This window comes from Bufo gargarizans, chromosome 1 (genome assembly GCF_014858855.1).
Source record: "Bufo gargarizans isolate SCDJY-AF-19 chromosome 1, ASM1485885v1, whole genome shotgun sequence".
NCBI lineage: Eukaryota > Metazoa > Chordata > Amphibia > Anura > Bufonidae > Bufo > Bufo gargarizans.
Window position 1 is genome coordinate 604,328,468 of NC_058080.1, and position 15,621 is coordinate 604,344,088.

Consider the following 15,621-nt stretch of genomic DNA (forward strand, 5'->3'; position numbering starts at 1 on the left):
AAGAATAAAAGCATCTGGAGTCCCCATGGGTCTGTATTAGTCCGTACCATATGCAGCATCTACTTTTCTCCCAAAATCAATGCTGTGCCATAGTAGTAAAGGTATTGGCCCTAAGAACCCTATATACCTGATGGAAATGTAATATAGGTGTAAATGTATGGGGTCCTTTATCAAACTGGTGTAAAGTAGAACTGGCTTAGTTGCCCATAGCAACCAATCAGATTCCACCTTTCATTTTCCAAAGGAGCTGTCAAGAATAAAAGGTGGAATCTGATTGGTTGCGATGGGAAACTAAGCCAGTTCTACTTTACACCAGTTTGATAAATGACCAAATAGCCTCCAAACTGCACATCATACTTCTAATAAAGGATTTTTTTATTTTTATTAGTTGTGTTCAAAGATTTCAAAGCTCAATAAAGACAAAACCTGAAAAGTGGCACACATGCCGCCCTACAATGTGCCATCCAAATTTCAAGCCGCTCTCGGGCAGACAGTAACAATATGGCACCTGTGAGATACAGCGCGTGTTTTTATTAGACCCTATCTCATCTGAACTCGGGAGGTGGGTTTTTTCGCAGCTCCTGAAGACATGAATTCATCCTATGAACTCTATCTGGCTGATATACGCGATGATGGATTCCAGTTATTAACTAATCACGAAGAGATGGATGGTCGTCTGCTCCTACTAATCTACATCATCATCTTGATTCATTTAAAGATAGGCCATGCACTTAACAAGAGCAGTTAAGGTTCCGATAGAATCAGCCGTATAATCTGAACCGCCGCGCTGAGCCCAAATCAATCAATACATTCACTTGTACGGGAAAAGGACTGTTAAGTACTTACAACCAGGGCCATTAATATTATTTAACACAACGTCCAAAGTTTTTAATAAGAGTCAAGGAGAAGCTAGTATTTTCTGCCCGATCAGATACCACAGTATAGAAACATTTCAGCTCCGATGTTTCCTCTTCAATGAGATGTGCTTTTAGCCTCCATTATCACAGAAAAACAAAAGGTTGCTCCGCCGGGAGAACCCATTCCAATGTTGTCTTCTATTTTTCTATTTAAACAGCGTTACAAAGGAAATCAATGCAGATAATTGCAAGAAAAAGTGTATCGGGCAATTTTTCAGATTTATCACAGAAAAGAACTGAAAGGACTATGGAATTTTTGTAATCAAGGCTGTGAGCAACACCCACCTCTGCAATACATTTACCGCGGAGGCTGAACTAATTATTTTCAGATATTATATGTAACCTGGGATGCTCTACTAACCCCGTCAATGCCAACCAGAAGTGATCTTTTCTCTCTGAAGCCTCACATGGTGACTAGCATTTGATGGGTCTCATGCCATGGAAATGTATGTTCATAGTAGACAGCTGAAGAGTGTTAGAACCGAGTCAGGAAGCCCACAGCCACCGGTCCTGAGGTCCCGCTATCGCCTCTCCAGCGTGATTGAGATGAGGAACTTGTATTGGGCAACAGGCAAGCATGTGCCCTGCCACTCAGTCAACTCTATGGACGTTTCCGAAATAGTTTTAAGTTATCACAGGGCCGTTTTCCTGTAACTCTCATAAAGTAGTATGGAGCAGCACATTCAAGGTAGGGAGAGTTCACATCACCGTTATTTTTTGGTTTTTCTACTACATTAGAAGAACAGAAAAAAAAGGTCCTTAAAAAAAAAAAAAAAAAAAAAGGATCCTGTGCATCAGTTATGCACATTTGGCATCCGTTTGAGCCATCTCCGTCCGAGATCCGTTTTAATAGACAGAAAAAAAAAAGTTAATAAAGTAAAGAAGTAAGAACATATTTTAGAGAGGTTTGTGACACTTTGCACAAGATATATTCTCTGCACAGAAAAAAAACTCTTCCTACCTGCAAGTATGACTCAAGTCCTTGCCGCCTTTGCTCCAGTACCTTAGGGATCCAGTTCCTTACATGCTTTGAGGGCATCTCTGGAGTTTTAATATTTTTCTTTAGCTGTAGAAAGGATTAAACAAGTTAATAAGTCAGTCATCTATACCCCCTAGAACTTAGGGCTGGCATGTCCAAAGTGCGGCCCTCCAGCTGTTGCAAAACTACAACTCCCAGCATGCCCTAATAGCTGTAAGCTATCCAGGCATGCTGGGAGTTGTAGTTTTGCAACAGCTGGAGGGCCGCACTTTGGACATGCCTGACTTAGGGGGTCATTTATTAAATAGAAATACACCTAAATTAGGGGGTCTGACACCTGGCACCCCCGTCGATCAGCTGCTTAAAGATGAGGTGGCGCTCCATGCGAGTGCTGCCTCCTATTCATTACACTATGCATCGTCTCCTCTGGATCGGTGACGTAGGGTAATTACAAGTACTTCAAGTGAGTGGAGCAAGTACTCGTCATTACATTAAACTTCTAAGATGACAGGCATAGGAAGCAGCGATTGCATGGGGTGCTGCCTCCACTTCAAACAGCTAATCGGCAGGGGTGCTGGGTGTCGGACCCCAACCAGTCAGATATTGATGACCTATCCTGACAATAAGTCGTCAATATGTTTGGCCTGCATAACCCCTTTAAAGTATACATGTGCTTTCAAAAAACCTCTGATATGTCATTTTAACATATCAAATGGTCCGAGTGCTAAGTCCCCTGATGATTGGTAAAATGAGGAGATGGAAGTGCTTAGACAGATCGCTGCCTCTTCTCATACTGAAGACGGGCTCACTGGAATGTCTATGAGGGCCATCTCCAGTCTGTCTTCAGCGGTGAGCACTTGTTCTAGCAAATCGGTGAGGGCCGCAGCACTTGTCACAATGACATATCAAAAGGTTTTTGAAAGAATAGTTACACTTTACATAATATTTTAAAGGGGTTTTCCGGTTACAAAGATTTTTAAGCAGGGGGTCTGCGTTGAAACAGAAGATTCATACTTACCTGCTCCATGCTGCTGTGGTCCTCCAAGATGCCTCCTTCTTCCGATCCCTGCACTGTTTACAACCGGTGGCACATGGGCATGGTCACATGCACCGTTCCAGCCAATAATTGACTTTAGCGGTGATGTGGACACAAGCTGCATGTTACCAATGAAGCCAGTCATTGGTTGGCCATGCACCACTGGATGTAAACAGTGCGGGGAGCAGAAGATAGCGACAGCGGAGGATTGTGGAGCAGGTAAGAATGAATCTTCTGTTTCAGCAGACCTGCTGCGGACACTCGCTTAAAAATCATTATATCCAGTTAATAACTTTAAGGTATTTATGTAAAAAATGGCAATTCCCTATTATATAATTTTTTTATTGAATCACTAGCCGTGATTGAAATTACATCTCAAAATAATTTGGAAAGGGCCATGTCCACCATTGTGGAGCATCCCCTCTTCTGGTAGTCTGGGAAGTGAGGAGAGCAATTGCTGGAGTTTTGGAAGACTAAATGGGCCTTTGCTATGTCTTTTACATTGTATGCCATGTTTATATAGGCACCTACAGCTTCTGTCTGATCCTTTCTACTCCATATCTCACTGTATTTGCGCTGCTCAGCTCTAAATATAAATGAAGGAAATGTTTAGGGCTCCACCTTTATAACAATCATTTAGAAATCTCCATTTCGGCCTGACTTCACACGTCAGCTTCTTGCCTCTATGGAATTTACAGCCTTTATCATTACTTATCAGTGTCAAGGCAAAAAACTCTCAATCCTTTTCCTTCACTTTATGAATGTGTCAAGCTTTCAGGCGGCCATCATCACAGCTGTTGGAGTCCATGACAGACCAAGTGGGTGAGTGATGAATTAGACTGGATGAAGAACGACAAACGTGAAACAATACAGATGTCCTGCAGGATGACGGGACGGAGATTTACTGTACGGATGATTTATTAGTGATTTACAGATGCGACATTACAATTGCACCAACACTCAACTCTTTCTGTGTCACATTTTAACATCATTTTAATGGGTTCAGTAAATTTATCACAAAGGTAACAAGGACCAGTTTTATGTACAGCCTGGACAATAGTGCGGCTCGGATGCCGTTCTGTACTCTTACTCCATTATAAGACAGCACTGGGAGGAAAGTTCCAGCCATTGCCCTGATGGTTCTTGCTTACAAATGAATATGTTGTCTTGTAAGATATATATATATATATATATATACATACATACATACACACATACATATACACACACACACACTGTATACATTCAGTACGTCTTCAGGCATCCCATACCACTTACCTTTTTATGGAGTGCATGGAATTCACTATATCTCTTCTCAACAAAATGCTTTCTTCCATTTACCAATACTTCTATCCTAAAAACCTGAAAAAAATAAAAATAAAACAATTTACCATTTTGATATGATTATGTATAGGAAGATGTATATTCCCCCTAAGTCTACTTTCACACTAGCATTCGTCGGTCCGCTCGTGAGCTCCGTTTGAAGGGGCTCACGAGCGGACCCGAATGCGGATCCGCTCAGACTGCATCAGTCTGGCGGCGTTCAGCCTCCGCTCCGCTCGCCTCCGCACGGACAGGCGGACAGCTGAACGCTGCTTGCAGCGTTCGGGTGTCCGCCTGGCCGTGCGGAGGCGTGCGGATCCGTCCAGACTTACAATGTAAGTCAATGGGGACGGATCCGTTTGAAGATGCCACAATATGGCTCAATCTTCAAGCGGATCCGTCCCCCATTGACTTTACATTGAAAGTCTGGACGGATCCGTCCGAGGCTATTTTCACACTTAGCTTTTATATGCCAAAATAATGCAGACGGATCCGTTCTGAATGGAGCCTCCGTCTGCATTAATATGATCGGATCCGTTCAGAACGGATCCGATCGAACGCTAATGTGAAAGTAGCCTAATTTATTAGATTTTCCACCACAGATAGTTGTAGTCTAGAAGGACCAGGTTGTCTTAAAGAGAACCTCTCCCCACAAAATGCAGTGCAATCAACAAGCAGCATGTAATAGAGAAGGAGGAGCAGAGCAGATTGATATATACTGTAATTTTGTGGGAAAAGATTCAGTAAAATGTGTAATTTAGACATTTAGATCTCTGCTCTTTTCATACTTAAAAGGGAACCTGTCACAATGACCATGGTGTTTGAGCTGCAGGCTGCATGTTATAGAGCAGGACGAGCTGAGCAGATTGTCAAATAGATTTGTGGGAAAAGATTCAGTAAAACTTTCCATTTATATCCCTGCTTTTTCATTCTAAGCTTTCAAGTCCAGGAGATGGTCCTGTCAGTGACTGACAGCCTTCCCTCTATGACTATGTATACACAGATAGCTGTCATCACTGATGAGACCGTCTCCTGGACTTCAAACCCCAGAATGAGAAGGAATATAAATCAATAAAATACAAGTTTTACTGAATAATTTCCCACAAAACTATACATCAATCTGCTCAGCTCGTCCTGCTCTAGAACATCCTACCTGCAAAGTAATTAGCATTTTCATGGTGACCGGTTCCCTTTGAGACCACAACCGTGCACAATTATAAGGGACTGACAGCTATCTCCATATCCACACTTACACACACAATGGTATAAATCCCTGATCACACCTCCCCTGTGTACAACTGAGATCATAAAAAGAGATATAAATATATAAATTACAAGTTTTACTGAATCTTTTCCCACAAAACAATATATCAATCTGCTTATTTCCTTCTGCTATATAACATGCTGCCTGCAGATTACACTGGATTTTGTGGTTCTCTTCAAAAATAGTGGGGGAGATTTATCAAAATTGGTGCAAAGGAAAAGTGGCTTAATTGCCCATAGCAACCAGTCAGATTCCACTTTTCAATTTTCAGAGCTACTTTGGAGAATTAAAGGATCAATCTGATTGGTTGCTATGGGTATCTAAGCCAGTTTTCCTTTGCAACAGTTTTGATAAGCGGCCCCTATTGAGCAAAAGTGTTGTCCACCAGCAATGAGCTTAATAAATTAGCAGTGACGTGCCATTAACGGAGGTGGCTGATGGACAGATCTGGTCACAAGCTGCTGGTGCACTCTGGTGATACAGCAGAGTGCACCAGTCCGTCCTCTCTGTGCTCACTTCATAATTCATGACCGCCAGAGCACAGAGGAGAGCTGACAGCTCTTGAGCTCCCTCATTTGTATTAACCTGTCCAGCTGTGAGTTAGGGCTCATGCACATGACCGTTGTTGTTTTGCGGTCCGTTTTTAACAGATCCGTTGTTCTGTATCTGAGGTTTTTATTTCTCAGATTTAATTCCACTTCCGTTCTGTTACTCCACAAAACATATCCGTATGGTTTCCGTATGTGATCCGTTTTTTGCGGATCGGAAACAGTAACTTATTAATCACCAAACACATGAACGATATGGGCTGGGCATAGCATTTTTACAGTATGGATCCGCAAATTACGGATGTGTTTCGTGCGCGTTACGTATTTTTTACGGACCCGTTGACTTGAATGGGGCCTCGGACCGTGATTTGCGGACAATAATAGGACATGCAGTCGTTTTTGGCGGAACAGAAATACGGAAACGGAATGCACATGGAGTACCTTCCGTTGTTTTTGCGGACCCATTGAAGTGAGTGGTTCCGCATACGGTCCGCCAAAAAAACAGAACAGAAGCGGAAAGAAAATATGTCCGTGTGCATGAGCCCTTAGGGCTGGTTTTGTGTGTGTTTATAGGGCAGCGGCCATTTTTTTTCCCTTGATGATTGCCCCTTCGAGAAAACAAGCCATTATAAATAATATATTCTATTTGGGAATGTATTTATAATAAAGAAATATTTAGGTATATGCAGCTGCCCATATACATTCAATAGCTATCTCTCCTAACTCTCTCCTGGCCTCCCATACACATACACTTTTGATTCGTCCGAAAAAGTACGGGCAGAGAGAAGACAGCCATTGCTAGACACTTCTGGCGGTGGCTTATCTCCAGGGAGAACAAAAGGATCGGGCAAAATGAATCTGTTGGTGGAGAGTCGGGAGCTCCCCACACACATTAGGGTTTTCAGTGGGTTTGGCCGGCAAAAGACTAATGTGTATGAGGGCCTTAACAGTGCTGTTTACATTAGGTGGTCAATCCCTTTAAGGTTAGCAAGGGCACAAAATAACTACCGGTAATATATTTTCATTTTCTGAATTACTGCCTTTAACAGAGATTAGGATCAGTTTCACTGTTTATGGCACCAGAATTCAACCAATGGATGGGGCATGGTCACTGGTGTGTTAGCGGCCATTGGAGCTGCACATATATTGGTTTTCCACAACTGCGCTACCCTGCAACCCAACCAGCTCGTAAAGGCAGCACACCACATGATAGAGGAATAATAGGAAATTACTAATGATACAATTCCCTATCCTATAAGCAAATGCTCACCCAAAAAAACAAAAAACAAAACAGCCATTAGCATCAAAAGAATGCATGCGCCCATGACATGACAGGTTAATTTCTCTGTGAACTACATAGTCCTCTCCCCCCTCATAGCATTTATAATGTCCAAAAACAATGCGAACACACGTTTTCGGCATGTGACATCCATGACAGAACTTGCTGATATAGGCAACTAATGGAAGGTTACAGGGCGAGGAAAGTGGGATCTCCAGACTCGCTAATTAGTAGCCAGCAATATGACATGCTGGTGACACTCGGGTCACAGGGTCACAGTGCAGAACAGGTGACAAGCTACACAGATGGGGTCTCCTAAAAAATGGAAAGGGACACAAGAAAATTGGAAGCACGCGTTATAACCCCATCTGAAATGACAACTAATATAGCATTCTTCAAAGAATTTCCTGCCAGCTGTCTGTGACCTTATCCACAGGGAGCTAGCCTAAATTTCCCTATTAAAGGAGAACGTCCACTGAGTCAGATCAGTATCCACAACTGCACCATGTGGCTGTAGCATTACGCTACCTAGGAAAATCAATGACAAATTCTTATTTTGTTAACTTTAAGGGGTTATCCCACGAGTTAAAAAAAATATATATCTGGAGTGATGCACACTGTTATTTTAACTATATCAATCTCTATCCTATGTTTTACGCACATATGGAAGACCTGACTTCCTTTTTATGGGTGGACAGCAGCTCCACCCATGAGACAAGCACCTGCATCTCCCAGGAGTGCACCACAGTCATCTCTTGTTAACCCCTCCTAACAGCCCCAAAAGTGCTGCCCCAGTTTTACTAATGACACCAATAGTGCTGCCCCAGTGTGACAAATGAAAATAAACCAAAACACTCATCTCCATGCCGCTGTCAGCAATGCGGTGCAAGACACAGGCCTCTTCCAATGTTTCATTTCTGGCTGCTACAGCCTCTGGGCATGCGATCATTATGGCCTGTAGACATCAGCTCCCGTACCCAGCCGCAGCATTCAACTATACTGCCATCGGGAGGGCCTACCCGCCAGCAATGAAACATGCACGTACCCCTTACAGTATGTATACCGCAGGTTGAGAAGGACCGGTATTCACAAGGTGTATTACAATTTTCTCTTTAAATGGCTAAAGTCTCCCAGGGATAACATTTTTCTTTTATACTGTATGAGATGCATTTCCATTCATTCTTTCAGGATCATAGATGGATTTTAATCTATTAAAGCTGAAGAAGTGCAGACGATGTCTGCTTAACAATGTGAGGAAATTGGTTCACAAAAAGTAAAGAGCCAAAGTAAAGAATGCGAAATTTCACGCTGAAAAGCAAACACTGGAATGAGGAAACGGCACTGCGTTGTAACAATTCTATCTCCTGCTAAATCATTAAGAATATACCAGTGGGCATTAAGAACCGACTGCCAGATAATGTGCAAGTGTCACATGGACAAACATGTACCGTCGTTAGGTTCTGTCCACATCTGTGTTGTGTCTTCCATTTGCTCTGCATGATTCTTTGCATGACAGAAAGCAGCAGAGCCTGATGGGGTTCCCTTGAGTTCTGCCGCCGGGTGTCCTTCGTTTTGACGACAAATTAAAAAAAAAATAGGGCTGCATTCAAAAATGACAGAACCTGGAACAGAAGCTCCTAATGCAGCTTCCAATACATGTGAAGATAAGACTTCTGCTGTAACATCAGTCTTCAGAATGTGCAACCACATAACTAGCAAGATCTCCTACAGGGTGAGATCTTAGGGTTCATTCACATATAGCAGCTGGGGCCAGACACAAATGATGTCAACTGAAAACGGATGTCACCGTACACAAACTTACCCCATGGGAGACAACCAGATTAGTTCTCTCACCAGTTTTAATCTGACGTCTTTATAAGAAACTTAGTTCTTGCACTGACATTAGGTAGCACCTCAATGATCATCGTCTACCTATGAACTTCCTTCCCAAATTGGTATAACTTTAAAGAGTCACGGTACTTTCGCACAATTTAATTTAATACAGAATGCTGTGGCTAGTAAATTTCTAAATCACTTCATTCAAAATATATGCCTGCTTCCACCTGAAAAGAAGCTGTAAAGTGATGACCACTAGGGGTCTCACTTCCACCTAATTTGCAGTCCACTGCCTGTTGTCCGGTAAGATCCGCCCCTAGTAAAAGAGACACAGAAGATGGCACATGTCAGAGTTAGCTGAGATAATGAGCCTGATAAATGAACTACTTCTGAAGATTACAGGAGCCTCCTGTGCATCTTTAAGTCCTATCTCCCCCTCCTTATCTGTTCTGTGAGCTCCAGAGCTGAAAACAAACAGTGGGTAGTGAGGGATAGAACAGCAGTACAGTGTTGGCACATTCCACAGAAGGGATCTGCCCTCTGCTTCTGAGTAAAATGCATCTAGCTGTGCAGCTGAAACAGGGAATAATATGGTTCAAAGAGCGAGCCCGAAAAATATATTTTCCTTCACAGTTATGATTGTACAAAGCCATTATGCAAACTTTTTTGAAAACTCAGGTATGCTAAAAAAAAAAAATTATATCAACAGATTGCAAATAGCAGATCATGGAGGTTCTGAAGCTCTAGGCCTGTGCCACCAACAACAAAACTAAAGAATATTGATGTAAAAAACGGAACAATACCTAAATGACATTTATATAGAAAACGCTGAAAAATACAATAAACAAAACAAAAATGATAAAATACACCAAAGGAAAACTAATCTGAGCATGCTCTTTCCTATGTATCTCTGTCAGCCAACATCTGGAATCAGCATAATTCTTTCCAGTGCTCAATTCATTGTGTGTGATAAAGAAGAGAACCAGTTCCAGGAGATTTGGCATTGATTTTTCACCCCCAAACAAAGACCATTACTCGTTACATGATCTATCATAATCAGACAATTTGTACCTTGGCTTTACTTTTGGAACAATGACTCAATGACTGCTTTTGCAAGTCGACATATTTTGTGTGTGCTACCAGCTGTTCCTTCCAGTCACATGTAACCGCTGAAAAAACTAAAAATGTATTCTGGGAGAATATATTTGCAGAAGGATAAACCCAAATGAGAGGCTTATCATTTAACATGATACTGTATATTTTCTTCAACAGAAAAGGCACATGCAGCTTTTAGCAATTTGGTGTGATATCGGTGAGAGCAGATAAACAATGGCGCTGATCACCATTTGCTAGAATTCTTGCGCCTCCTGCTTCACTCACAGATTCCATATTATCATATCCATCTGAGTGGAGTCATTGCTACCATACTGCAATATCAGCTATCTTCACAAAGTAAAGCCTACAGCAGCCATTGGGTTGTGTGTTAACTCATGTTCCCTCTGCCTACGTCTAATAATAAAACATGTATGGCAATACTAGGGAGAATTCCATATCTTTCGTTTTATAAGACACACCTGACCATAAGGCACATCGGATCATGTGAGGCACCTAGGTTTTAGAGGAGGAAAATAAGAAAAAAGTATATTTTTTTCATCAGACCTCACATCAGACCCCCCAATCTTCATCAGACCTCACATCAGACCCCCCAATCTTCATCAGACCTCACATCAGACCCCCAATCTTCATCAGACCTCACATCAGACCCCCCAATCTTCATCAGACCTCACATCAGACCCCCCAATCTTCATCAGACCTCACATCATATGAATTTTTAATTGACGCTGGATCATTTCTATCACTCCTGTTACAAGTATATGAGCAGACAGAGGATTCTGAGCGTGGCACCCTTAAGAGACGTTGGGGAGCTGGCTTTTTCCTTTTATCCTTGCATATTTTCTTAGTAATCAGTGTAAAAAAAAAAAAAATCAAGGTTCTTCTAAAGGGTTCACTTACTTTTTTCTGCAACTGTATGCAAGAGTAACATTTTGGATTTTAAAGGCCATACACATTCAATGGCTGTTGGTCGACAGCCATCTCTCCCGACTCCCTCACAACTCCTTCATACACATTCAGAACATGTATATGTATTTAATGGGGAGAGGGGAGAAAGACGCTGCCAGACCCTCCTGGTGGCAGCTTGTCTCCTGGGAGAACAAAAGGATCAGGAGAAAATATAAATTTAGTCCAATATCATCTATTCGTACACGTCAGCCAAACCCACCACTGTGTTCTGGTCCAGACGGCAATACACAAATTTGTATAGGGGTCTTAAAGGGGTTTTCCCATGTCAGACAATGGTGGCATATCGCTAGGATATGCCCCCATTGTCTGATAGCTGTTGGACCCACACCAACAATGAGAACGGAGTCGGGAAAAGAACGGAGGGTGCACTGCGCATGTGCAGCCGCCCTTCATTCATCTCTATGGGGCCACCAAAAATAGCCGAGCGCTGGTTCGGCTATTGCCGTCTGCCCCATAAATATGAATGGGAGCATGGGCCGCGCATGCGCAGTGTGCTCCAATTCACTTCTATGGGAACAGAGCTTGGTGGTGGACGGACCCCTGGAAATCCGGGGTCCTCCAGCCACAGCTCTCCGTGATTCGTTCTCGTTGTAGGTGCAGGACCCATCGGTGGAACCCGCACCTATCAGACAATGGGGGCATATCCTAGCGATATGCCCTCATTGTCTGAGATGGGAATACCCCTTTAACATTTTGCCCTGCAGAGAATCCAACGTAGGCACAGATAAAAAAAAAAAAAACATATTAGGAAATTAGGTCAATTAACCACCTCCCGACCGCCTAACGCACCGATGCGTCCGGGAGGTGGTTGATTTACTCCTCCTGGACGCATCGGCGCGTCATCTCGCGATACCCGAGATTTCCTGTGAACGCGCGCGCGCGCTCACAGGAACGGAAGGTAAGCGAGTGGATCTCCAGCCTGCCAGCGGCGATCGCTCGCTGGCAGGCTGGAGATGTGATTTTTTTTTAACCCCTAACAGGTATATTAGACGCTGTTTTGATAACAGCGTCTAATATACCTGCTACCTGGTCCTCTGGTGGTCCCTTTTGCTTGGATCGACCACCAGAGGACACAGGTAGCTCAGTAAAGTCGCACCAAACACCACACTACACTACACACCTCCCGCCGTCACTTATTAACCATGATCACCCCATATAAACTCCCTGATCACCCCCCTGTCATTGATCACCCCCCTGTCAGGCTCCGTTCAGACGTCCGTATGATTTTTACGGATCCACGGATACATGGATCGGATCCGCAAAACGCATACGGACGTCTGAATGGAGCCTTACAGGGGGGTGATCAATGACAGGCGGGTGATCACCCATATAGATTCCCTGATCACCCCCTGTCATTGATCACCCCCCTGTAAGGCTCCATTCAGACGTCCGTATGATTTTTACGGATCCATGGATACATGGATCGGATCCGCAAAACACATGCGGACGTCTGAATGGAGCCTTACAGGGGGGTGATCAATGACAGGCGGGTGATCACCCATATAAATTCCCTGATCACCCCCTGTCATTGATCACCCCCCTGTAAGGCTCCATTCAGACGTCCGTATGATTTTTACGGATCCATGGAAACATGGATCGGATCCACAAAACACATGCGGATGTCTGAATGGAGCCTTACAGGGGGGTGATCAATGACAGGGGGTGATCAGGGAGTGTATATGGGTGATCACCCCTCTGTCATTGATCACCCCCCTGTAAGGCTCCATTCAGACGTCCGTTTGATTTTTACGGATCCATGGATACATGGATCGGATCCGCAAAACACATGCGGACGTCTGAATGGAGCCTTACAGGGGGGTGATCAATGACAGGCGGGTGATCACCCATATACACTCCCTGATCACCCCCTGTCATTGATCACCCCACTGTCATTGATCACCCCCCTGTAAGGCTCCATTCAGACGTCCGCATGTGTTTTGCGGATCCGATCCATGTATCCATGGATCCGTAAAAATCATTCGGACGTCTGAATGGAGCCTTACAGGGGGGTGATCAATGACAGAGGGGTGATCACCCATATACACTCCCTGATCACCCCCTGTCATTGATCACCCCCCTGTAAGGCTCCATTCAGACATCCGCATGTGTTTTGTGGATCCGATCCATGTATCCACGGATCCGTAAAAATCATACGGACGTCTGAATGGAGCCTTACAGGGGGGTGATCAATGATAGGGGGGTGATCACCCATATACACTCCCTGATCACCCCCTGTCATTGATCACCCCCCTGTAAGGCTCCATTCAGACGTCCACATGTGTTTTGCGGATCCGATCCATGTATCCATGTATCCGTAAAAATCATTCGGACGTCTGAATGGAGCCTTACAGGGGGGTGATCAATGACAGAGGGGTGATCACCCATATACACTCCCTGATCACCCCCTGTCATTGATCACCCCCCTGTAAGGCTCCATTCAGACGTCCGCATGTGTTTTGCGGATCCGATCCATGTATCCATGGATCCGTAAAAATCCTACAGACGTCTGAATGGAGCCTTACAGGGGGGTGATCACCCATATACACTCCCTGATCACCCCCTGTCATTGATCACCCCCCTGTAAGGCTCCATTCAGACGTCCGCATGTGTTTTGCCGATCCGATCCATGGATCCGTAAAAATCATACGGACGTCTGAATGGAGCCTTACAGGGGGGGTGATCAATGACAGGGGGGTGATCAGGGAGTGTATATGGGTGATCACCCCCCTGTCATTGATCACCCCCTGTAAGGCTCCATTCAGACATTTTTTTGGCCCAAGTTAGCGGAAATATATATATTTTTTTGTTTGTTTTTTCTTACAAAGTCTCATATTCCACTAACTTGTGTCAAAAAATAAAATCTCACATGAACTCACCATACCCCTCACGGAATCCAAATGCGTAAACATTTTTAGACATTTATATTCCAGACTTCTTCTCACGCTTTAGGGCCCCTAAAAAGCCAGGGCAGTATAAATACCCCGCATGTGACCCCATTTCGGAAAGAAGACACCCCAAGGTATTCCGTGAGGGGCATATTGAGTCCATGAAAGATTGAAATTTTTGTCCTAGGTTAGCGGAAAGTGAGACTTTGTGAGAAAAAATTAAAATAAAAATCAATTTCCGCCAGCTTATGCAAAAAAATATAATTCTATGAACTCGCCAGGCCCCTCATTGAATACCTTGGGGTGTCTTCTTTCCAAAGTGGGGTCACATGTGGGGTATTTATACTGCCCTGGCTTTTTAGGGGCCCGAAAGTGTGAGAAGAAGTCTGGGATCCAAATGTCTAAAAATACCCTCCTAAAAGGAATTTGGGCACCTTTGCGCATCTAGGCTGCAAAAAAGTGTTACACATCTGGTATCGCCGTACTCAGGAGAAGTTGGGGAATGTGTTTTGGGGTGTCATTTTACATATTCCCATGCTGGGTGAGAAAAATATCTTGGTCAAATGCCAACTTTGTATAAAAAAAATGGGAAAAGTTGTCTTTTGCCAAGATATTTCTCTCACCCAGCATGGGTATATGTAAAATGACACCCCAAAACACATTCCCCAACTTCTCCTGAGTACGGCGATACCAGATGTGTGACACTTTTTTGCAGCCTAGGTGGGCAAAGGGGCACACATTCCAAAGTGCACCTTTCGGATTTCGCAGGCCATTTTTTACACATTTTGATTGCAAAGTTCTTCTCACACATTTGGGCCCCTAAATTGCCAGGGCAGTATAACTACGCTACAAGTGACCCCATTTTGGAAAGAAGACACCCCAAGGTATTCCGTGAGGGGCACGGCGAGTTCCTAGAATTTTTATTTTTTGTCGCAAGTTAGTGGAATATGAGACTTTGTAAGAAAAGAAAATATTAAAATAAAATCATCATTTTCCGCTAACTTGTGACAAAAAATAAATAGTTCTATGAACTCACTATGCCCATCAGCGAATACCTTAGGGTGTCTACTTTTCGAAATGGGGTCATTTGTGGGGTTTTTCTACTGTCTGGGCATTGTAGAACCTCAGGAAACATGACAGGTGCTCAGAAAGTCAGAGCTGCTTCAAAAAGCGGAAATTCACATTTTTGTACCATAGTTTGTAAAAGCTATAACTTTTACCAAAACCATTTTTTTTTTTTTTGCCCAAACATTTTTTTTTATCAAAGACATGTAGAACAATAAATTTAGCAAAAAATTTATATATGGATGTAGTTTTTTTTGCAAAACTTTACAGCTGAAAGTGAAAAATGTCATTTTTTTGCAAAAAAATCGTTACATTTTGATTAATAACAAAAAAAGTAAAAATGTCAGCAGCAATGAAATACCACCAAATGAAAGCTCTATTAGTGAGAAGAAAAGGAGGTAAAATTC

The 15,621-nt window shown here is 43.2% G+C and overlaps 1 protein-coding gene across 1 annotated transcript in view; it reads right to left on the reverse strand.

The window, feature by feature from the left end:
- Positions 1–15,621, reverse strand: part of SNX24 (sorting nexin 24) — a 107,316-nt gene that overhangs the window by 38,983 nt on the left and 52,712 nt on the right. Inside the window, exons 2-3 of the mRNA XM_044275885.1 lie at positions 4,211–4,294; positions 1,879–1,983 (exon numbers count right to left, since the gene is read on the reverse strand). Of these exons, the coding sequence (XP_044131820.1) occupies positions 1,879–1,983; positions 4,211–4,294 (189 nt within the window). The remainder of the gene's footprint in view (positions 1–1,878; positions 1,984–4,210; positions 4,295–15,621) is intronic.